Here is a 24,038-nt window from a genome sequence, read left to right on the forward strand (position 1 = left end):
TTGATGGTAGAAATATCTATAGCGGATAATCTGTTTTCACCACGTCCACCAGTGCCTCTCTTGTAATAGTGTATAGTTTTGAGGACGATGAGTCTTTCACTTGATCGTTACATCTGGTTGGTGGACGGCCACGTGATGTTTTGCCTGCTGTGTAACCAACCACGGTCAGTTTCTGCGCAATGATGTTGCCTTGAGATATACAGAAGTTGCATTACTGGTTCACTATTGTTATTTATACTCACTTGAGTATACCGCACCGTTTCTGAGTATCGTAAGGCCAGTATTTAAAAGGGACATTACGGTTTTAAAACCGCAACGCTTAATCGTGAATATAACAATTATAAACCTTTTTCATGACGAAATATGGTTGTGATCAAATTATTCTGGCGATGCCACCCAAACTAGGGAGCCCTTCTGTTATGTGAAACTAGATTACAGCTCTTCGCAGGTATATGGTGCATGTTTAAAAGGAATATAAGTTATGTATACAAATATTTTTTAATAAGTCTTAATGCTAAACCAAAAGAATTCGAAAATTGTGTAAGATCTTAAGTATGCATGAGTGTATGTGTGGGTGCGCGAGTGTGGCTGCTAGACGTAAGCATGCGTGCGCTGGGTTAGTTTCTGCAACCTCAGAGCCATGTAGTAGACCTCGATAGTTTGACTATCTCAGAATCCATAGATCGGATGATTTCATTATAAATATAAAACGGCGCTAGCCGAACACAGTCCGTCGTTTTAGGGTTGGGACTAAAATGTTATTAGTCCATGGAGTTAACGATATCATAATATATAAAAGGTCGCTAAGATTGTTATGTTACTTACTAAATTGGTTTTTGTTTCTAGGTGGAGTTTGACTGTGGGATTTCAATACGGTTTGTCATCAGCTACTTTAAGAATTGCAACAGTACAGAGAAAGACAGTATGTTTGTTTGAACTGATTAAGTACCAAGTAAATTATTCTAACAGCCTTATCCTCCGCTACTCGTTTCAGTCGATTGTAGATATAGCATCTGTACCACAAAGGTCGGTTTGGTGGCCGTCGATACACAAGTACATATCTCGTTACGACGTATCCTTACCAAGAAGATAGGCACACAATTGTCAGTCGTTAGGATTTGGAGAAATTGTATTAATTTGGGAACAAAGGTAGGTTAGACTGATACTGATGCCTCTACCTTTACTCTCTATAAAGTTATAAATTGAGAATGTAACTATTAAAAAATATAATTAACAAAAAAGTATATAAACAAAAAATAATGCGTCTAACATAACCCGAGGAAAACTCGGCCGAGTAAAAATATTTTGTTAATTAAATCAAATTTTATTAAATTAAAATTACATATGTATTTCGAACAGTACAATATTTTGCGATATTAAAATGGAGTGGTGATAAAGAGAACCGAATCGCTGTGATTGCATTACACAAAGTAGGTATTGAACCAAATGCAATTATTACAACTCTCCATAGGCTTGTAGCCTATACGAGACGCACTTGTCATTTCTTAACTGATATTTAAAAAAAATAGGGTGGTAAAACCGAAACAACTATTAAATACGCAAAGTGAGGTCACAGAAAAAATTGTTTACCTACGGATGAGATTTTTTTACAATTGAGCATCATACTATCAAACAATATGACCGTATTTATGCTCAAAGCTCTAAGGAAGCTTTCCAATATGTCGACAAAGCAGAACGTGGAGACTATCCGATTTCTGAAATACGTATCAAAACATCGGCACAAGTGTATCAAGATACCATTCTTAGGAAGGTAGTAAAGCTTAACAACACTATGTTCAATAACCAAGAATGGTCCTTCCAGCAAGACTCGGCGCCGGGTCATAAAGCTCAGTGTACGCAGTCTTGATTGGAAACGAACGTTACCTTATGTCCGCTGTGTTATGATTTACGTTCAGTTTTAGAGAGTACTGCTTGCTCTAAACACCATGATAATTTGGAATCCCTAACAAAATCCGTACGATTGGCACTGAAGAATTTTCCAATGGAAAGAGCTTCTATTGATATCTGGCCTCAAAGTTTAAAGGGCTGTATTGCAGCCAATGGAGACCATTTCGAATAACCTTTTTATATTTTAAATATATGTACACGTGTATGTCACTGAACTCCATAAGCGGCTGGACCAATTTAAATGATTTTTTTTGTATGCGTTTGGTTGGCGTCCTGAGTGGTTTAGATGCACAAATCAGCCAGGCAGATGGCGCTGCAGTAAGGTAGGTTATTTATCCATACAGCAAATGAACAGCATATATACCATAAAAATCTTCTGTGCATGTGTAACTAAACTCCTTAACGGCTGGACAGATTTTGATGAAATTTTTAGTTGAGATTGACTTACATTATTAGATTGTTTTGTGTGTAAGACGTGTGTACAGAGCAACCTCCGCTGATATATTTATAAATAAAGTAACTACAGAATTGATATATATTTAAAAATAAATTCTGTTGAAGCTTATGAAACATTACAAATATCTGCATGATTACAATTGTGTATAGAATTATGAAAATATTCTTCTAGAAGTGTCAACGGGCAAAGCTCCTTATCACACATCGGCAGCTTGATAACTCTTTCTTGGTGTAGAGTTAAAATTTTATCGCCATCTTTACATCTGAAAAATGAATTATTTTGAAATACCTTTTTGCCCCTTTAACGTTATAAGCCTAACATCATTTTCGCAGGGAATCGTATACAGATTTCGCAATAATCTTAAAAAAATATATAATATGAACGAGCCTACGGGTCGCCCAAAACGGGCATTCATCGCAGCACATAAACGCCTATTTTTAGTGGGTGAGTTGCCGGCCTTTCAGGGAGGTTTCCTTTAACTTTAGCCGTAGATTCTGAGGCTACAGTTTCAATACAGATGCATTTCTTAAATTGTGTGTGCTTCGGGGCGGACGTATATTTGCGTTTCTCTTTTATAATAAAGGTACGCATTTTTTGTATCATTCTATCCTATCTATCATCAGACATTGTCTGTACCAAATAAATATAAACCAATACAAAGAATAATAAATAAAACTATAATAGCCTCCCCGATATTGGTCAAATTATGAAGTGCATATCATACTATGTCATGATATGCCATGCCATACATATACATATACAGGCGATATTTCGACCATATACTGCTTACAAAAAAGTCTACAACTTTTATACTATGATCTCTTTGAGGAGTAGTTTTAATAAGTTAAATATAGATTAGTAGAAAAAAATTAATGAAAAATTAGCATAGTAGTATCTTTTTATATCTTTATAAAAAGATACTACTATGCTAATGAAAGTTGTGACTTCTGCATATGAATTTAATAAATGACATATAGGAGTCACACTTAGCGCTAAATCTTACCTAAGTTTACCCTTAACTGATGAACAACTTAAAGAAGCGGTGAGCATTTCGTAAGGTAGTTTTTGCTGCGCACCACCACTAGGTGGAACCACCTGCCTACTGTATTTCCGAACCAATTCGACTTAGGATTCATCAAGAAGAGAGCGTAGCAATTCTACAAACGCCCGCCCGACCCCTTGAGAGTTTCCATGGGCATGACACTTGACCAAACGAGCCTCCTGTCTCTTTCTATTATATGGGGGGGGGGGGGGGGGTTCAACTTACTTGTACATGACGAAGGCTATGTTCGATGCAAAGCAATCTATGTTTGAAGCTCTCCAGGTCCTGTCATCATCTACATAGTCACCCCTTAAATGTGATTTTGGTTTGTATAACTGAAGATGCGCCAGGAACTTCAACAGCGTACCGGAATGGGCGAACAAAAATGTCGCATTGCGACTCTCATTCCTAAAATTAATCCTATGTTAAGAAAGGCCTCATTACGTGGGACGGCGAAGGGTTGGACTGCCTCCCACTAGGTGGACAGATGACCTGGTGACAGTGAAGGGAAGGCGTTGGATGCAGGGCGCGGGAAAGCGGTCATACTGGAAATTTAGAGGAGATATGCCCAGCAGTGAATGTCAACAAACTGTAACGAGCACGTGAAACGAACAATATTAAAACCGCTACTACTATTACGGAGTGTTGGCCTAGTGGCCGGCTGTGCGCCAATAGACTTTCTTCCTATACACGCATTTAATATTCGCTCCAAAGAACCACGGTAAAGGAAAACAACGTGAGGAATCCGGCTTGCCTTAGACCCAAAAAGTCGACGACGTGTGTCAGGCACAAATGGTTGACCACCTACTTGCCTACTAGATTGAAAAATGATAATGAAACAGATACAGAAATCTGAAGCCTAGGCCTAAAAAAAGGATTGTAATGCCACTGGTTTATTTATTTATTTTATTAATATATGACGCAGTAAGCTGTTTGTAACCATGGATATCCATGGGCGGCGGTAACTGCCTTTTACTGGGCTGTCCTCTAGGCTCAGTTGCCGCTCTATTTTATCAAAAAAACTAGTGTAAAATCATCTAAAAGACTCACCGTAAAGTATGAAACATATGTTTCAAAAGCATACAAGCCGGACGTGAAGTCAAATTATGTCCGTACCCATCGCTCCAGTAATGTTTTAAATCATAATAATACTCTAATCTCTGTAATTAAAAATAATCAAATAATAATTATAATATGAAGCAGTGGCCTAGGTTACTGGTAGGCTTGTGGCTCATAGATGCGAGACTAAGCATGCACCAATGGCATTTTTGGAATAAACATATGATCATGAAACATTAGACAAATCTGAAGCCCAACCTTAAAAGTAGCACCACTGGAGTTATATCTTCCATTATTATTTGTAATCTATACTCTAGTAATAAACTAATTATTATTATTAATAATTTAAAAAATATTATATTTATTTAAAATAAGCATTCAAACAATCTTTGCACCCTTTTGTTATTGGGAAAACAATTTAAAGAATTTACAGACAGTGCAACATTTTAAAGTGACACGAGGAGTGTAGGTTCCTTAGGTGCAATGGACCCCCAACCAGCTTAAACCCAACCGCCCCATCTGCTCGCTATAGACGGGAAGCATAGTTTCCCTTAATCCGCGTAAAAAATCCTTGCCTAACCCAATCACCATCAATAGCTATACAGCCCCTTGTGGGCCTTAGCCTCCTCAAGTACACTTCGCCATCGCAATCTAACTGGAGCTTCCCGTTTCCAATTGCGAACCCCTATTGTTTCGAGGTCCTTCACAACTCCATCCCACCAACGTAGTCTCGGTCTACCGGGTATTCTCTTGCCACCGGGTTGTGAGTTTAGTAGGGACCTTGGGGTTCTGTCGTTCGCCATTCGGTGCACATGTCCCAGCCACTTGAGCCTGCTGCATTTTATGAATTGGACGGTGTTAGCGTCGTCTAGGATGTTATAAAGTTCCTCGTTGTAGCGAATACGCCAAACACCAAACAGGACCATTCTCCGAAGAATCTTTCGCTCGAAAATTAGGAGAGAAGTCTCGTCTTTCTTGCTAAGGGGCCAGGTTTCAGGTATAAGTGAGCACCGGTCCTATCCCAGTGCCTAACCCAATAAAGATAATTATTGACATTTGACATAAAATCATTTGGAATAAATACCTGAATACTTGTAGCGTCAAACGGGCAACACCACGGTGATGCAAAATGTTTATGCCATGACGTTTCATAGCCACAAATTTTATACATCAGTGATACCACGTCTAAAAATAAATATTTTTAATCAATTTAATAAGTAAGCCATAAATAATAATTGCTGGCAAGCGAAAGCCGGAGAAATGTTTAGTAATTTTAATTATACAAATTGTATAAAGATGAATAGTTTTTGGGTAGTCTGAGAAAATACTGGATCGAATTGAAACATTATTTTTATTTTACATCGTCCATTAATTAATATTACCGCGACTTAGCCCCAGGACAGTGTAAGCCCTTCTAATCTAGCTAGTTAAATAAATTCGCGTATATATCCCCTGATTTTATTTAAATGTACTCACAAAACCAAATATAATATTTAATTTAAGTTAACTTAAACATCCTATGAAAATGGCTGAAATGTCGGTGAAAAGTATAGAATCATGCCAAAATAAACTGAAAAAACTAGGATCTAGATGTAACAACTCTCAAGAGATAAGCGAAATACAAACAAAACAAGACTTCTTATAATGATCACTTTATTAAAAAAACAATACATGATCGCCTTTAAAGCTTGTATTGCAAAAAGCATTATCTAACGAAACATACTGTTAAAAGCAGTTAATTTTAAGTGAAGTTTACAGTCTCTATACGAGTGCTCACTAAATTAATCCTATTTATTAATTATCTTGACTATAGTTCACTAACTTCACTAACCCGCGTCAAAAAATATATGTATAAGTACAGGGAATAAAATATATAAGGCATTGGGTTAAAGCTAAAAACAGAAACATTAAAGGCTAAACAAATTTTAAAAAAAAACAATGGTGCCTTCAATCATGCTGGAGCTAGCGATGGTCTAATGGTGTGGGTGTCAGAATGCAGTAAGAATAACAATATGTAAAAGCTATATAGAAATACTATGGTAGAGAGGAACATATGTAAAGGTAAAGTCAAAAATGCAGCAGAAGCGAGAGGCTATGATTTGTATAACTACAAACCCAAACTCAACACCCTATCGAGACCCAAATATTTAGAAACATTTGCTAATGTTTCGTTCATTTCTTTACTAATGCCATATAATTTTTGCTCCTTGAAAGTTTCAGGATTTTTCTTGACTTCCTTTTTCCACCTGTCACAATCTTTGTAAAACTGAAAGAGCATTTATCTATAAACTATATCATGGGTTATTTGTAGGCATAGGTACAAATATAGGTTTAGGAATTAATATTGTTTTAGAATGTAGGGCTTAGTAGGACATCACAGACTTACAAAGAAAAGTATCATTGCAACATAAAGGGAGGAAAAGGTACAGAGGAATTTTGAGTTAAAAGTTTTAATAATATAGAATTTAATTGTTAAAGATATTAACAAACTTATTAACTTTACATTTTAGGTTTTTAGAAATTACATAATTGATTGAGTAGGCTTATAAATTAAATGAATAATAAATATAATTAATAAAAGCATAAATAGCAATACATACCCGAAGTGTATTATCTACTTTCAGAGCTGGTTCAAAGACAACATTGTGAGCATTATTTTTATCAAACAGCCCAATTGAAAAATATTTTGCACTCTGTTGTGTTCTTTGAGTTGCTGTATATCTAAACTGTGGATAGAATAATACTTGGTAACAAAAATAAATTGAGGAATAATTTCTCAGTTTAAAAATTTGAAATTCATTCTTATTCTGGCAGTTATTAATATTCACTATACAGTCAAAATCATTTATCACACATTCTTTAGAACATGGTTATATTTACCACAACTGTTTCTATTTACCAAAATCAAAGGTCCTGGCTGAATTATATAATATTAGGTGCTCAATCGGGGATAATAACATCAACTAAAATCAGTTACAATAGACAATACTATATATTGTGTTTTGTTAGAATAGCACATTAAGAAAAACACTTTTTGAATGGATTAAAGGTGTGTATTATTATGTAAATAACTATAAGTTTTAATAAATTCTTAAAATCAGTTTATACAACCAAATATGAGTAGTCCCTTCAATGTTGTTATAATAGATTTTGACAAAAGTATTTTGTATTTGAATGAAAATAAATATTTACCTGGAAGCTATTATTATCATACTTTTGCTTAACAATATTTGGGAATCGTTTATGTGTTCTCTCAGCTAGTAAAACCATTTCATCTTGTCCTTCTAAGGTCAAATATTTCTCTTCTTCCACTGGCATATCACAGGTCCAATGTTCAAAAGTTTGCAACTGCTCCTTGTTTAAAAATCCTGTAATAGTATAAAATAAAAATTAATACACTGTTTAATACTTATATAACAGAATACACGCATAGAACAGAAACATTCAAAATTTAATTGCAATTAATAAGCTCAGGATTTGAGCTTACACAGTTGTTTGAAAGCTTCAGAAAATAATTAAAAACATTAATATGTTTTTTATTTAAAACATTAATTTATACAAAAAGCTTATTAGCATAATTGCAAGCTTTACTCTAATCTATGGACTCACCCTTTCCCATCTTATGCTGTAATAGCACTTCATATTTCAAGTTTTGTAAAACTGTTTGTGCTCCCACTATGTCTTTTGCGCTAGGAAGACGAGATCCGTGGCGTAAGAGCATCCATATTTTGTGTGCTTTACAATCTGGAAGATTAAAGAAAGTATATTTATTCAAATAAGTATCTGAAACTCCAGAAAAAATAGTTGTGCGTTACTTACTAGGAAACTTTATCTTAAAATCATCTTTGTTGCATTTAATTCTATATGGCGTACGAGTACTTAAATGATGCCGTATGTCAGATTTTATGCCATAACACTGATAAAATCTAAATATAATTATAAACGACAATAATGGTAAAACTTTTTTAATAATACTCATAATGCGTTGAAGCTATTCTAACTATCATTGTATATCTATTTTTAACATTTTTATCAAACTTTCACATTTCCAAATATAAATTATTTTAATAACACCTAATTTTGGCAATATTTTAATGTTTCACAGAAAACTTTTTTTTTTTTCCTTTCTTGGCCTGCACGGTTTGTGCGTCAGCCATGCAAAAAGTTAGGAAGTGTGTTATTAGATTTATTTTATTGGTTTGGAAATTGGATCGGAATTTTGAAAAGGATCAGATAAATTAGGTATATAATAAGTACATAAATGATTATAATTTTATATTGTTATTAAAAATGAAACTGGCTAAAATTCTATATACATCAATATTTATATTAGATAGAAGGATAGAGATTGAAGTAGAAAATTTAAAATTACAAAAAAAAACAAATAAACGAAATGTTTTATTTTTAATTTGACGATTTCTGTCAATTGTCAATCGCACTGTCAAACAAATTACAAAATATATAATAAAGATAATTAATATTCACAGTTTTATTAATTATTTATTGTTGTAAGTAAATAAAAACATTTAATTTGTTAATTATAAAAATATTGTATATTAGGAGATATCTGTAAGATCTCCTCTATTTAAAAGGATGTATCTACCTATACCTATTAATAAAAAAGCCCATCATGTATCCTACTGTACGCATTGCGTAGGATTTAAGATTTTAAAGTGACGATGACGCAATACGTCTAATATTTGTACTTTACAATACACATGTGCTCTCCCAGAGCGTTAATTTTTGTGCTCTCTGGAGCGAATATACTTATCTACAATTCGCCTCCACCAGGAGGCGTATTAATATATATTCAATAAATCATTATCGATCTACTAGAAAATTTATACTATGGCATTTTGTGCTGATAATTTATACACTGAAATTAATATCAAGCGACTAATTGCCGTGAGCTTAGTGGTTTACGCTTACATCCTAGCCGGTTTGAAAGTTTTTTAGAGTTGATAGGCACAGACGGCTGATAAATCTATAAATATTGATAAATCAAGAGAAAGATCAATGAATCAGGCAAACCAAAAACTGCTGCCGTTATATTTTGCTTTGTATGTTTTTTTATGTTAAGTATAGGATACTTTACTACTATGTTCTTTGTTATTTATTATATAATCGTAAATATAATCAAGGAATAAGGAAAAAATAAAACAGGAAACGTAAACTGCTTAATATAAGAATTTATTATAAAATATTTTCAGCCTTAATTTTAGGGGATCTACCGATATTTACAAAGGCGGAATGACGTTCAGTCGTCGTGTAGGCGTTCCGGTGCGGGGAATCCTCTCGCAGTTAAGGGGTCAGGCGCGGGGGACGCGTGCGGGGCAGGGGATGCGGCGGGGGACGCTGCTGGGGATGCACTTCCCAGGGGAGACGGAATCGTCGCATACACAGTGGGCCTCGGGGGCTGGTACGACGGCGCGTATGAGTCACTCCGCGGATTGTAGAAGGGCGAATCGTCGGCGCTGCAATCCAAGTTCGGCGAATACGGGGTTACAGCCCCGCAAGATGGCGCATCGTCGCTCGGACGGTACGCGGGTGCCACTGGGGCGTACACCGTACGACGGGGGGACTCCGCTTCGGGCTTGTGATGAGACGACGGCGCGTAGGCGTCCGACCATCGGGCCTTGCTGGGGGTGAAGTCCCCTTTAACGTACAACTGAATGGGACGCGTGAACCCTTTGCTGGCATGTTGGGGCACGCCTAATACACAGCATTTGCTGAAACCTACTTCTGGTGAAAGTAGATACTCGCGGAACTTGTACGGGAACAGTTCAATTGAATTGAAGTTCTCGTAAATTGTTGGCTGAAACAAATAAGATACACATATATTCTGTCTGATAATGATGCTTGTGCTGATATCTATGTAAGAACTGAGTATAAAGATAGTCCACAACTATTTGTAAAAACAATATAAATTGTTAACTTCCTTCTTATTGGAATATTATGAATACGAATAACGTCGTTGTCTCACTTGGACCGACATCCCATTGACAACCACAGCAGGTCTCGGCTTACAACATGTTGTGAAACTTTTTTAATAACATGACAAATTACTCATATTATATATAAACCGATAACGCTACAACCTTGACTTGGCCTCATATATAATTTTTTATTTTTTGTCGTAATTATTTTTTTTAATAGGCAAAAGGGTGATCGGCCCTCGTACCTAATAAACATCGCCAACTTGCGTCTAAGGCATGTCAATTTTCTTACGATGTCTTTCTTTACTATAAGAGCGTGTGTTGCATACAAAATATGAAGTGCATTGATGCACAGCCGGGTATCGAGCCTACGACCGCAGAGACGAAATTCACGTTCAAGGCTTATACTGTCATAAATATAAATCAAGAATTTTACTTAAGTAATTTTATTTCAATAGAATTGCAACAGATTACGTAATTAACGGCAATGTAATATAATTTCATCAGTTTCAAACAATTACTCAAAAAGGTCTCTTAGCGGCCTAACCCAACATCACACGACTAGACTTTTTTTTAAATATTTTATACTAATAATAAATATAGCCTAATTTACTCACGGATAATTTACAATATTTTTTAAGTTCAAAGTTATTGAGTTTATTCGCTACAATAATAGAAATAAATACTGATACGAAACAATATTAGTATAGATTGAAAGCATCTCATTATTAATTTCGAAGCTGGTTTTGTAAAACCATAAATTTTTTAGAATAGAGTCTCGGAACCCATAGATAAGATAATACAGAGGAAAAAAAAAGAAAAAAAAATTGGCCCTACACAGTCCGTTGTTTTGGCCTATACACCGAATTAAAAGAAACTCACCGTTAAACGCTTTTTCTTCTTATAGCTAGCCCAGTTTTGTGCTTCAAGCACGAGCTTTCCTCCGGGACGTAGATCATTGAACATTCTTTTGAACGCGCGCTTAATACCAGCATCGCCCCAATTTAAATGAAGCCATTTAGTGGTAGACAGACACAGGATCAGATCGAATTGTGGTGACTCCATAGACCCCACTGCCACATCTTCACGGGGCACGTAGTTACCCTGTAAATAGAAAGACCTCTTATAAATATATTATTTAGAATAGGAACATAATAAAACCAATATGGTATGTACAATTAGTTATAGTTATTTCATATACATGTCGCAGCCAACTAGCTTAATTAGCCGATCAATTAATAGGAGGCAAACGGGTAGGAGCCTCACCTGATGTTAAGTGATACCGCCGCCAAAGGACACTTACGTTGCCAGAATGCCCGCATGTGAGTTGCCGGCGTTTGGTTCGGAAATACTTCAGTGGGCTTTGCATAGTGGTGGTGCGCAGCAAAAACTGCCTTAAGAAACGCTCAGTTGCGGAACGACGGAGGTAATGTCGTATAATGTAATCAGTCCAGGTGATACGGATGGTAATGGTCTACCCCAATCCGGGACTCCACGCAGTAGAGTTTCAACTTCAGAGGCTGGAAAATTCGAGAGCAGTGCTCTATGCCACACTCGATCGAAGGCTTACGCTATGCCTCTGCCCACCTATATGTAAGGTATACAAGGATGTCACCGGCTCAGCGACCACGGCGAACGCTAATCAGCTGGCCCTCTAGATAACATAGGAGCTGCCCTTAATAAAGTTTTCCATTATTTTGGAGAACGAGGAGGTTAGTGACGGATCAGAGGATGGATGTATTGAAGCGTTCTTTCAGCACTTAGGGACTATGACAAGCGAGTACAGGCGGTACCGGAAAAGGCGCATTAAGACCGGAGCCAACTCAGAAGCGCGCACAATTGGGAAACATATTCATCCGTAGCATTTGTTACAACATTTAATAAACTGACTGACTTAAGCCATTTGAACGATAGCCATGTCAGAGAAATATAAAAAAGATGAAAGATCTTACATAACTGTTTGTTCTTTAAAATTAAATTGCTAGAGTCAGTCAGAGCTAAATTCACATTAAAATTGTCACTACAGCCTTCCATTGTACTTGTTGTTTTTCATTATACTTTGGAAAACATATTTGCAACGGTTTAATTGACTGCCCTGACTTATTGTCGCTTTTCACACCCCTTCATCATACAATACAAGGCAAACCCAACTATTCCAGATTCCTCAGTCTCATAAAAACTATTTACCATGTATCGTATACGTTGAGATTATGACACAAATTACCAGAAAATTGATATATTTAATGTGACTAAAGAATGAAGAACTTAAAAAATATTTTAAAAACTCTGGTATCTTTTATTAATAATGGCTTTGTTATTCTTACTTTATATTAAATATTTATTATAATTATCAATGAATCTTAGAACTTATAATCTACAATTTAGTATGAATTTGTACTTAGTTATATTTTTTGTATAAATAGGTAAAACTGTGCTTTATGTTTATGTTTGAATGTGTATTCCGTTTTTGGCTTTTGTGTACTTTAATAAAATAAAAATTAACACCATCAAAGTTGTGATTTACCGGCGCCATATTGACAGTTTGAAGAGTTTCGAAGTTAGCCTAGCCTAGGTGGCAGAAAATGGAACTAAATTTAAATTAAAAATCAACAGGTAAGGAAACGTCATCGATCCAAATAATTTGCCTACTTGTTTGAATATCTTTCAGGATGCTACTTAAACGGCGCTTTGAGGCTAGGCAACAGCCTATTGATTGATTGAATTCATTTGATTGAACGGCTAATTAAACTGACTGCAACATATACATTATATAGCTAAAATAGGACATAAACTTAAGGTATTCACTTAAACCATAGGTAACACATATAAAATTCTATTTGCCTTTTGTTCCCAGTTCTATAAAAAAAAATGTTTTATGTAAATCTAAAATATTAGTTTAGATAGAAAAATTATTACAACAACAATTGAAGTATATGTTTGGTATTTAACTTCATTCCACTACATTAAATATGCGTGGATTATAATCCCATTGTTAAATGAATATTAAAGAACCGAGTGAATCATTTTCAAGGCATACTCAGACTTGTTTATGTTATATTCTTGTAACCTCAATGACAAGACTGTCAAATTTATTCCAAGACATAATTTTAAAAGCGAAACAAATTTTACAGACATATCCCAAAGTATCAGCTTGGTATTTTAATTTTATTTTTTATTAATTTTATGGCCTGATAATCAGCTTGCTTTATTAATAGTGCATAAACAATATTAGACCATTCTATCATGAGCATTATCATTATTTGCTAAAAATATTTGTTACTATCATAGAAATGGTATGAAAAATATTGTGTTGCCCTAAACAATGAAATATGAGGTAAAATTAAAATATATAATCTAATATTATTATCATTCATTTATATCATTCAAAGGAATAAGCTTTAACTAATTAAATTGTTAGAATAAAAAATAAATATTTATATTAGAATTTATTATAAATATATTTTGTTTTTGTATTATTTTTTTGTATAAATATATAAAAATTGTTAAATGTGTTATGTTTATGTTTGATTGTATTCTGTTTTTGGCTTTTCTATATAATGTATTGTTTGGATATTGTTTAGTGAGTAGCTGCAGGAACACTCATGAGCAAATAAATAAATATTACACAGACTGAAGGCGAATAGGGGCGAAGCTGAAATAATGATTCTGTTGTATTCGCAGCGTGAACACTTAATTACAGCAAAATCTTACATGACGCATTTGTTTCACTTTAAATATTCCAGTCTAGTAGTTGTGTGTAATTAAATTTGACATAAATCGTAATGAAACTTCAAATCATTATTTTAATGCCTTAGCAGATAAAATATTTTTATTATAGTAGTAGATAACCGTTTTTGGTATTTTTATTTAATAAGGGGAATAAATAGTACATTATGTTCATATTAAAAAGAGCAGATGATAAAAAGGGCCTCATTAAACACTTATAACATACCTGTTTAAATGTGACATTGTATGGAAATGTTGCTGGTGTAGTTTCCTCGGGAACATTTCCCATCGGACCATACATCATTGACATTGACATGGGAAAGAAACACTGACCCTCAGGCTTTCCAATAGCCTTTCGATTCTTTCTGGGTCTTTTAATTTTTCTTCCTTTCTTGTCATCTTCTTTTTCCTTCTGTTCTGATGCGAAACAGTCACATTTCTCCTCTTTACATTTATCACAATGTAATTTTTTATCATCTAGTAGATCTTCTGGTTTTTTCTCATCTTCAACCTTTGGCTGTGGTAATGGGACTGGTATAAACGAATGGAGATTTTTACGCGCTCGTCCTGAAATTATTTTAAAATTTGTTTTAATTAACATGTGTACAGTTTTTGTATAGCAATAATAAGAATACATTAAGAAATATATATATAATTTTTTTAATAGGTATTGATAATTAAGTAGTAAATTATTATTGTTCCAAACCCTGTCATTTCAATTGTACCCATTGGTTTCTATTTTATATAAAAAAAATATGCTTCCAGAATTGCACCATTTAAAAGCAACTTGATTGATTGATTACAGAAATACTTGCATCAGATGTATTTTAACTTACCAATAAGAAGATTATCAATGTCAATGCCCACAACTGATTTGGCACCAAGTGTGCGAGCCACTGCTATCGAGATATGACCAACATTACAACCAATATCCAAGATATCTTTATTTTGGAACAAATGCCTATGCATTTCAAATACTTGCAGACGAATATCCATCATTGCATTGAGATTACGATATCCATAATACCTGAAAGTAATGTGTTGATGTTAAAGAAAGCATAAGCATCAGTGGATGTTCATTATAAAACATCAAAGAAGTTAACACTGTTAATAATCTGGTGTAAAAACAAAAATCAGGAGTCTACAAAATATTTCAAATAAGGATTTATATTTACCTATCATAGTTTCCATATTGATAGCGTGAGTTCTTTGGGTGAAAAGTTGGCAGTTTCTGTTCACCTTCAGATAAACTCTTCAGTTTGGTCCTGTGAGGAGATGCTGGTCTTTCTTGTGGCCCTGTCCTCTGTTGGGGCCTTGCCCTCATCCATGCACCAGGTTGTGGAACCACAGGACTAACAATTTTATCCAGAGACTCCATGCGGCGTAGTTTTTTGGCATCTTTACATTTTTGCGAATTATTGTCACTATCACTACATGAACGTTTGCGCGACTTTGAAGATGATGGTTCGGGTGGAGGTGGTTCTTTAATGTGCTCTTTTTCTTCTACAGTAGTCTCAACATCAGCTGCAACAGACTCTGCTGTTCGACGTCTAATGCGCGGCTTCTTCCTAGGTGTCTTTTTGCGTTGTTGCATCTCAAGCCTCTTCTCATACTCCTCATTGTCCAGAGGTTCCATTAGATTCAAAGGATCTCTAATGTTAGGTGGAATAATCACATCTATCTTTGCCTTGTGTCGTGGTGGTGTGGGTAACGGAGAAGATTCAGGTGTAACAGCATTCATAGCTCTATTGACATCCTCATCTTGTAAGCTATTCAGATTCAGGGGATCAGATATGTTACCGCCGAGTAAAAATTTCGTCGGAGGAATAAAGGCTTCCTTTCGCGGTCGATTGTATGGAAGGAAAAACTTAGAAATAGATGGAAAACTTTGTGCTCGTTTCTTAGTTTGCTTAAATTTTGTGCCTGCGTGATGGAGCCTGCGAACAGTACTCCTTTCTGGATTTTCTTTTAGCGCACCTTTCTTGCCATGGCGAGTCTTTTTCTTTAATTTCTTTGAATTTCCAATCAACGACTCCTCTTCTTTAGACGAATTGGCATCACTAACCGTAACATTATTGGATGTGTCTATTTGTGATGTTTCTGAATTATCAACCACATTGTTTCCAACACTAGATACGCTTTGATCTAAAATCTTACTATTATCACTTGTGCTTACACTTAAATTTAATTCCTTTTCGGGACTCCCCATCGCGAGATCACAAACATATAAAAGATCACATAATATTTAAAACAATAAACTGTAAATCAAATTTACCGCCACGACAATTCTTGCAAAATGTACAAGGACATCCGCCAATAGCGATAAACAGGCCCTAGATATTTTACTTAAAAGTATAGAAGATCTTATAAAAGCCGTGATTAATAAACCGGAAATGCACGAAAGTTTTATTTTAGTGGAATATCCAATATTCCAACTAAACACTATTAATTCACATTTACCTACTTAGACGCACCACAAAACACATCGGAACGATTTCCGAAATAAGCAATTGACATAATTCTAATTTACGAATCACATTTCACTAGTTGACAGTTAACGGCTGATGGTTCTGTAGTTTTGTCATAGTCACTATGACATTTATATGGTACAAGCTGAAAATTAACAACAGACTACACCAAGTACAGTGTAAATAGGCATAAAATAGCATTGAACCTTAAAATATTAGATTTTACAAATATCAAAATGTATACTAAATTTTTATTTATGTTAATATTTAGCAGTATAATAAATAAGTATAACTTGAAACGAGCGACTAGATATTCTACATATTTTATTAAATTAATTCTTCTAATTATTCTAAGCATTGAAAAAGTAATCTAACAAGTGTGTTGTGTGTTGATGTATAATAATTTAGGTAAAAAAAATTGAAACGTGTTATTTTTATTTTCATAATGAATCATATTTTTGATAATTTTTCATTTATTTACTATTTAATTATTAGAAAAAAATTAAATATTACTACATTTTTTCGTTTTTGAACTGGCAACATACATTCAGTCGGCGTCAAAACAATTTCGAATTTTGAATGAAACGACCGTTTATGGCTGTTAAGTTGTGTTGTGTTAAAAACGAAAGGGTTTCTTTGATTTTGTACCATATTATATTCATGGTTTATAATTATAAACGTAAAGGTTAGCTATGTTTACTGAAATAAAAATCTTGTAAAGTAAAACTTGCGCGAATTTTATGTGTTTATAATTATATGACAGTGGTTTTTTTGAACTCTTACAGATGTCTCGAATTCCAAAGCTGCCAGGGGCTAAAGAAAATAAACCTGGGTTTTCGAATATAAGAAACATAACAAGAACAATTGGCAATGGCCTCAGTGATGTTGATAAAAAAGCGCTTCTTCTGAACCACACCAAACCGAGTTCAACAATTACGTCTGGTACCTCAGTAGCAGCTCCACGGCTTAAAAGAGCAGCTTCTGCAAACGCTGTAGCACCTCCTTCAAAAGCTGCTAAAGTGGAAAGAAAACCAAGTGTATCAGCAAGAATTCCACCATATGACTATAAGGCAAGATTCAATGATTTAGTGGAAAAACATAAGGTGATAAAGAGCGAATTGACTTCGTTAAATACTAAATACATTGAGGTATCTGATGACTATGAAAAGTACAAAGAATTGGCTGATAACAGCCTTAAAGAAACCTCCATATTAAAAGACAAATTGCAAAACTGTTTAAGAGAGCTGAGACAGATTACAGCTGACCATGACAGCCTCAAACTTGACAATGCATTGCAGAAAAGAGAACTTGATGACCTGCATAATAAAACTAAAATATTGGAAGATGTAACAAATAGTTTAAAAATAAAATCTATGGAAAATGATAGGCTTGAATTAGAAATTAATGATTTAAGCCGACGTCACAAAAGTTTGCAAGAAGAAAATGAAGCAATAAGAGTTCTAAATGAACATCTAAAAAAAGTGTCGGCAGAACATGAAAAATTACAAGAAGATCACAAATGTGCTCTTGAATTAATTAAGAAAACCCAAACTCACCGTGATGCCTTACAAAACATAATTGATACCATGTATAAAGACCAGAGAATCCTAAGGAATACTATACAAGATTTAAAAGGCAATATAAGAGTTTACTGCCGAGTAAGACCTCCACTTGAGTCTGAAACTAATAAGCCCCTCTACAATTTACATGTTGTTGATGCATGTACCATTGAAATTGAGAAAATTGAACTTTTGAATTCAGCTAGAAAAGGTAAATCCCAACATACCTTTTCATTTGATGGAATTTTTACACCCCATTCATCACAAGAAGATGTTTTTGCCAAAGTTTCTTCTATGGTTCAATCTGCACTAGATGGATACAATGTGTGTATTTTTGCTTATGGACAAACTGGTTCGGGAAAAACATATACAATGGAGGGTGGAAATGGATTAGCTGAATATGGTATCATTCCAAGATCAATAAATATGATTTTTGAATGTATGGCAGAATTGAAAGAAATGGGTTGGGAGTTGTCAATAAAAGCTTCATTCTTGGAAATTTATAATGAAGTAATTTATGACTTACTTGATTCCAGCAAAGATCAAGAGAGCCATGACATCAAAATGGTCAATTCCAAAGGATCAGAATTATATGTTTCCAACTTGCGTGAGGAAGAAGTGAAAAGCTCTCATGATTTCATCAGGTTGTTAATATTTGCTCAACGAAACAGACAAACAGCTGCAACATTGAACAATGAAAGAAGTTCACGATCACATTCTGTGGCCCAAGTCAAAATCTCAGCAATTAATGAAAAGCGTAAAGAAAAGTTTACAAGCAATCTTAATTTGGTAGATCTTGCAGGATCAGAGAGTGGGAAAACCACACAGAGGATGGGCGAGACAAAACACATAAATAGATCACTTTCTGAGCTGTCTAAGGTGATTTTGTCTTTGCAGACTAACCAATCACATATTCCATACAGGAATTCTAAGTTGACACATCTTCTTATGCCCAGTCTCGGTGGAAACTCAAAAACACTTATGTTAGTAAACATTAATCAATTTGATGATAACTTTAATGAGACTCTTAACTCCTTAAGATTTGCCACCAATGTTAATAGTTGTAAAACAACTAAGGCCAAAAAGAACTTGACTTTGTTTGATGGATTTTAAGTTCATTCCTAAATGAAAAAATATATAGCATGACAAGTTTTATATGGACGGGATCTATGGAACTGATAAATCTGCAAAATTGAATATCTAAAATAATTTCTTTTTTTACAATAAATAATGAACCCACCAATATGTTATAACTATGTATGTGTGTTTATGTTTCAATCATATTCAATTAGATAATTGTTATTTGATATATCTCATGTTTTTTGACCTTACCCCTAAATTTGTCTCAAATAAATATGTATTAAAGTCTTAGATTAGTCTAGTAATAATTTATGTTATGTTATCGTATGATATTTGTATGAGAGATAATTTTAATCTTGTATTGGTTTTAGAATAGTCTTAATTATGGCCTTCTATTTGAATAATAAAACATATATATATAATATTTATTTTAAGTATACATACTACACGTTGCAGCCAACCTAAATGTTAGCCCCAAACGTTATTAATTATAATGCGACACGCGTAGAGTTGCTGTCTCTTAGCTGAGCAGGCTTAGTGATTAACGCACTCAAGTGTACGCAGTATAACTCGAAGATTCTAGGTTCTAATACTAATATTAGGCAGATGTGGCACTCACAGTAGATCAACCTTAAAAATATGGTACATGAAAACAAGACTCCTATTTATTAATGGTTTTGTTCATTATGAAGAGAATTTATATTCGATAGCAGCACCATCTTCTGGAAAGAACTTGAACAATGACTTAATTGTCTGCACGAATCATATACTAACGATATAGAATCCTCCTAGATGGAGTCACATACTCGATTTCTTGTAACTCGTAATTTAAAATTATATTTATCATCATATATTTTCAAAAACTTGTATACCCCTAAGGATTATAAGTAATTTTGTTATATTTTTATAGTTAGTAAAAAGTTGTTTGTGCTCCTCGGGACTTAATTTTAAATTCGAGTGTCGTTACTTGGATTTTCCTTACACTTTTCTAAAAACAAATGGTTTGTTCCTTGATCTACTATAAATTCGCGGACAGTAATGAAAAAGTTAGAAATTTTATATTGCATTTCTATGTTTAGAAATTACTTTCTTGCTCCTGTATTGTACCAGTGTATATAAATTATACTTAGCTTGCTGGTACAACATTTGAGTACCAATTAAAATAATCTTTATGTTAAAATATCTGTATTAAAATCGATTTTAATTGTTTCAGCAGATCCAAATTTATATTAATAGGAAAAAATATCATATGTCATCAACTTCTACGTTTTTATTATAGCGTTAGTAAATCTATCATATTAATGCAAATAGATATGATTATTAATAGATATAACTACTTGTTAAGGAATTTAAAAAGAAACACACGAAAAATTATTAAATTATAATTATCAATTGAACATTAGGACTAGATCATTAAGCGAAACTTGTTTCGCATTGAAAACAATAATTCTGTACATCCCCGTGCGTACACCCTCGGTGGGCACACGAACTAGCACTGGGCGGGCGCGGCTCAGGCTTCGATTTGACCGCAGACGAGACCTTCAGACCTTTTTCTTCCAGGTCCACTCATCAGTCGCTCAACGAGACACTTCAGGTAGTTTAGCCGTTTCTATAGTCTCTATCAGTCTATCCAGTCCATACAAAAAGCCCTCCTCGTGGCTTCCTTGTTCCCAGGGTTCGCGATGCGTAACACTCAAACCCTCAGGAAGCCGTCGGGTCTTAGCGAAGTCGATTAACCACGCCCCGACGCGCTCATCATCATAAATTATAAATATACTACTGCCGACGATCTCGTGCGTCCGGAAGAACTCGGAGTTTTCGAAAAGTTCCCTTATTTCGCGGAGACGGGCAGCAATAGAGCGGCGCGCGCGTTCATTGCGAGCGAAGAACTTGGCAACTGTAGCGGTCAGATGACCTGGCTCTTTTACTTTTTGCAAATCAGTTAAGGGAGGCTGTCCTGGTAGTTTGACAGCTTCAATTCTAAATCCCTGCTCGGCTGACGAGGAGCATTGTTCCCTGAACTGCATGTATCTTAGTTTGGTGACGGCACGCACAGTATGCTCTGCTTCAGTCGGAGCATTGGGATCGAGGCGGACCATCTTCTCATACAGGTCGGTTCTAGCCCGAGCGTTGCTGACTTCGTCTTCAAGAAAAGTCCGGGTTCCCATTTTGACGTCCATAACGTGAGGGTCGCGGAATCCGTGCAATAAGTCTTGAAGCTCAATGAAATGTTCACCACCGTATTCCAGTTCTCTGTAGTAACGTGGGATCGCAGACCGCATGTGGGGACAGGATGCGAGGGCAACGTAAGCGTCACGTTCAGGGTTATGTGAGGGATGATCGCCGGGAGAACGGCGTTTCCAAACGGTGCCAGGTCCTGCAGGTGCTAAAGACCCCGGGTGACCGGAAAGTTGGAACCACTCCGAAGAACGAGTCTTGAGTAGGGCGTCCGAGGCCGGTGCGGACAACTCTAGTGCATTCTGAAAATAAAAGGAAAAAACTTTATTGTAACTGACTATAATTTTAAATTTAAAAAATACAACCAAAATAAATTATTACTGGTCTTTAAAAACTGGTCTTCAAACTATTGAATTAATTAAGTAAAACTTACAATAGCCAAAAATTTCAGCAAATCCGAAGGTTGGGCTGGTGATGTAGGGGCAGGCGCTACAGGAGAAGATTCCGGGGCGTTGCGTCTCCATCGCTTGAACAGAGCGCCTTCCTCTTTCCCACGCCAGCGTTCTTCATCTTTACCAGATGCAACCTGAGGACAATAAAAACCACACATTCAAACACCGTGCAACACACAGATACATCAAGAACATCGATTCACTTTCGTTTGCAGCGTCGATTGCACAAAGTTACGTACCGCTAGTATTTTGTTAGCGGTGTAAAGGAGCCCGCCAGGTCCAAGACGGCTGAGCAGAGATTGGCGGGAAACACTATTCATCTTACTAGTTACAGTCATGGCGAACACAATGAATGTACACGCGAGAAGCGATCAACGTTTGTGACTAAGCGTCTAGTGCTAACTTGCGAGTGATGCCAGTGGGAGGGTGACGATGCTTTTATAGAGACCTCGGCTTTCGCGTGACGTGTGCGCTCGCGCTACTCCGCGCCCGCGCCGCACGCACGTCGCTGGTTTGTTTTCCCATCGTTATTTTGTTTAGCATTAAGCTATTCACGACTTGCACTTAGCAAGAGCTCGTTGCATTACCTATATTAACAAATTTTAACATATAGAATTTTAGGAAAGTGTTGTATAATTTCAGGGGATTATAAAAGTGTGTATTATATATAATTTAAATTACTTTTATTTATACACACAGTATGTGTGTGAATTCAGTTTTTTTTTACAGTGGTTTGCTTTTGGATAAGAATGTAACAATGAAGTTTATCATTAAATTTGCATAGTAGTTGCCATGACAAGGTAATTAAACGTAACTAGGGTATAAACTGATCCGATGACGCAAATGTTCTTAGGACAAAAGCCGTGACGTAAGGGGAAGACGCGTTCCGCATCCCAAAGTACTCCTGACAATTTGCGGTAAACAGTTTTATAAATACCTAACATACATAAATGCCAATTTTGCCAGTAGTTTTAGTATAGCAAAAACAGGATTGTTAATAGGACAATAAAAAATTGTGTATATTTACTGTAATCATTTAGATGCGCTGTTCATTTTTACCCAAAGAAAAAAAATAAAAGCTAAATGGGTAAAAATTAAAAGCTCATCGCTTACACTTAGTATTCTTGTTTTTGATCAGGAAAGCGTCAGATTTTGTTAAAATAATTGTAATACACTTATTTAATGGCGTTAGGACATGTTTGTTTTTCCATTATTTATTTGCCATGAAAGTAATAAGTTCATAAGACGAATTACAGAGAAATGCACCAATATCATACCGACGTACAAATATCAAAATATAATTAAATTATTTGATAACCGTTGAAAATTGATAACGTTAAATGCGATTACTCTTAAGCTGAATGAATTATAAAAAATAAAATAAATAGATTTCTGATTCTAATCTGTATAATAATAATACAAAATCAAAGTCCGTCATCCGGTTTTACGATTAACCCTGTCATTTTTGTATCGACAAACCGTGAAAGCACGAATAAATTATAAAAAAAATATTTATAATAATAATATTTTTTTCATTTATCGCACAATAACTGAACCACAACCAATAAAATGCTTTTTGCCCCTAGCACACAAAAACACAAATTTTGCTTTTATGGACGTATTTATATGATATATTGAAAAGTAACATTAAATTTTATTATTATTTTCCTAATTAATAAAAACTAATTTTTAGATATTCCATTTATAATTTTACTATGTATTTAGTTTTTTTTTAAATACACGTTTTATCCACCTTACGGTTTTTTTGTCGGTTAAAACTAAAGGAAATTAAACCACCTTTATTGGCGTCATCGTGAAGGACAAATACCACCTCTGCCACTATCAAAATTCTCAAAGGGGATACATTAATAATTTAATTACATTTACCTTGACTTACGCGACCCAATAAAACTGAATCTCATTTGTATTTGCAACTGTTCTACTGCAGAATATTGTCTGAATTTAAGAAAACGTCATGACAATTTTTCTAATAAGCAATTAGTATTGCTGTTTAAGCAATAAGACCTGTCCTGCGTCGGTGCAATTGTTTTTTTTTTAATAAAAGAAATGTCGCCTTACTAAAAGATCATGACAGCTCCGCACGGTTGGACCTAGGCATTGGTCGTCGAAAGTAATGTTTTTGCGACCGTTATTGCGAAAATCGAAATTTCAT

At 34.9% G+C, this 24,038-nt stretch overlaps 4 protein-coding genes across 6 annotated transcripts in view; 1 reads left to right on the top strand and 3 right to left on the bottom strand.

Moving 5' to 3' along the window:
* Window positions 1–2,425: 2,425 nt before the first annotated feature.
* Window positions 2,426–8,670, bottom strand: LOC123720573 (multiple inositol polyphosphate phosphatase 1). Its single transcript, XM_045677244.1, has 9 exons — window positions 8,286–8,670; window positions 8,076–8,210; window positions 7,659–7,834; window positions 7,067–7,192; window positions 6,582–6,732; window positions 5,551–5,651; window positions 4,458–4,567; window positions 3,633–3,815; window positions 2,426–2,627 (listed from the first exon to the last, which is right to left on the bottom strand). The coding sequence occupies exons 1-9, from the start codon at window positions 8,443–8,445 to the stop codon at window positions 2,471–2,473; spliced, it is 1,299 nt and encodes a 432-aa protein (XP_045533200.1). The 5' UTR covers window positions 8,446–8,670; the 3' UTR covers window positions 2,426–2,470.
* Window positions 8,671–9,635: 965 nt separating this feature from the next.
* LOC123720485 (7SK snRNA methylphosphate capping enzyme bin3-like) lies at window positions 9,636–16,641 on the bottom strand. The gene is made up of 5 exons (XM_045677108.1): window positions 15,304–16,641; window positions 14,965–15,155; window positions 14,355–14,695; window positions 11,285–11,506; window positions 9,636–10,281 (listed from the first exon to the last, which is right to left on the bottom strand). Exons 1-5 carry the CDS (start codon window positions 16,335–16,337, stop codon window positions 9,724–9,726), a joined length of 2,346 nt encoding a protein of 781 aa, XP_045533064.1. The 5' UTR covers window positions 16,338–16,641; the 3' UTR covers window positions 9,636–9,723.
* A 530-nt stretch (window positions 16,642–17,171) lies between these two features.
* Window positions 17,172–19,504, top strand: LOC123720592 (protein claret segregational-like). Its single transcript, XM_045677270.1, has 2 exons — window positions 17,172–17,281; window positions 17,382–19,504. Exon 2 carries the CDS (start codon window positions 17,382–17,384, stop codon window positions 19,266–19,268), a length of 1,887 nt encoding a protein of 628 aa, XP_045533226.1. The 5' UTR covers window positions 17,172–17,281; the 3' UTR covers window positions 19,269–19,504.
* A 1,099-nt stretch (window positions 19,505–20,603) lies between these two features.
* The window catches only part of LOC123719427 (inositol-trisphosphate 3-kinase homolog), a 61,728-nt gene continuing 58,293 nt past the window's right edge, over window positions 20,604–24,038 (bottom strand). For 2 of the 3 annotated variants that reach the window (XM_045676181.1, XM_045676182.1), the window contains 2 exons: window positions 21,847–21,999; window positions 20,604–21,715 (listed from right to left, as the gene is read on the bottom strand). In XM_045676181.1, the coding sequence (XP_045532137.1) occupies window positions 20,813–21,715; window positions 21,847–21,999 (1,056 nt within the window). In that variant the 3' untranslated portion in view covers window positions 20,604–20,812. Of the gene's footprint in view, window positions 21,716–21,846; window positions 22,000–22,104; window positions 22,290–24,038 lie in introns of those variants that run through there. The other variant, XM_045676183.1, reaches the window with a different exon arrangement.

Source organism: Pieris brassicae, chromosome 2 (genome assembly GCF_905147105.1).
Source record: "Pieris brassicae chromosome 2, ilPieBrab1.1, whole genome shotgun sequence".
NCBI classification, from domain to species: domain Eukaryota; kingdom Metazoa; phylum Arthropoda; class Insecta; order Lepidoptera; family Pieridae; genus Pieris; species Pieris brassicae.

Coding starts and splice junctions, on each gene's coding strand:
- LOC123720592 (XM_045677270.1), top strand. CDS start 17,382: ATGTCTCGAATTCCAAAGCTGCCAGGGGCTAAAGAAAATAAACCTGGG.
- LOC123720573 (XM_045677244.1), bottom strand. CDS start 8,445: ATGAGTATTATTAAAAAAGTTTTACCATTATTGTCGTTTATAATTATA. Junction 7,835..8,075: donor ACAGCATAAGATGGGAAAGG/GTGAGTCCATAG, acceptor ATACTATTACAG/GATTTTTAAACAAGGAGCAG. Junction 4,568..5,550: donor TTGACGCTACAAGTATTCAG/GTATTTATTCCA, acceptor TTTTAATTACAG/AGATTAGAGTATTATTATGA.
- LOC123720485 (XM_045677108.1), bottom strand. CDS start 16,337: ATGGGGAGTCCCGAAAAGGAATTAAATTTAAGTGTAAGCACAAGTGAT. Junction 14,696..14,964: donor CATTGATAATCTTCTTATTG/GTAAGTTAAAAT, acceptor AAATAATTTCAG/GACGAGCGCGTAAAAATCTC. Junction 10,282..11,284: donor AGAAGAAAAAGCGTTTAACG/GTGAGTTTCTTT, acceptor TATTTGTTTCAG/CCAACAATTTACGAGAACTT.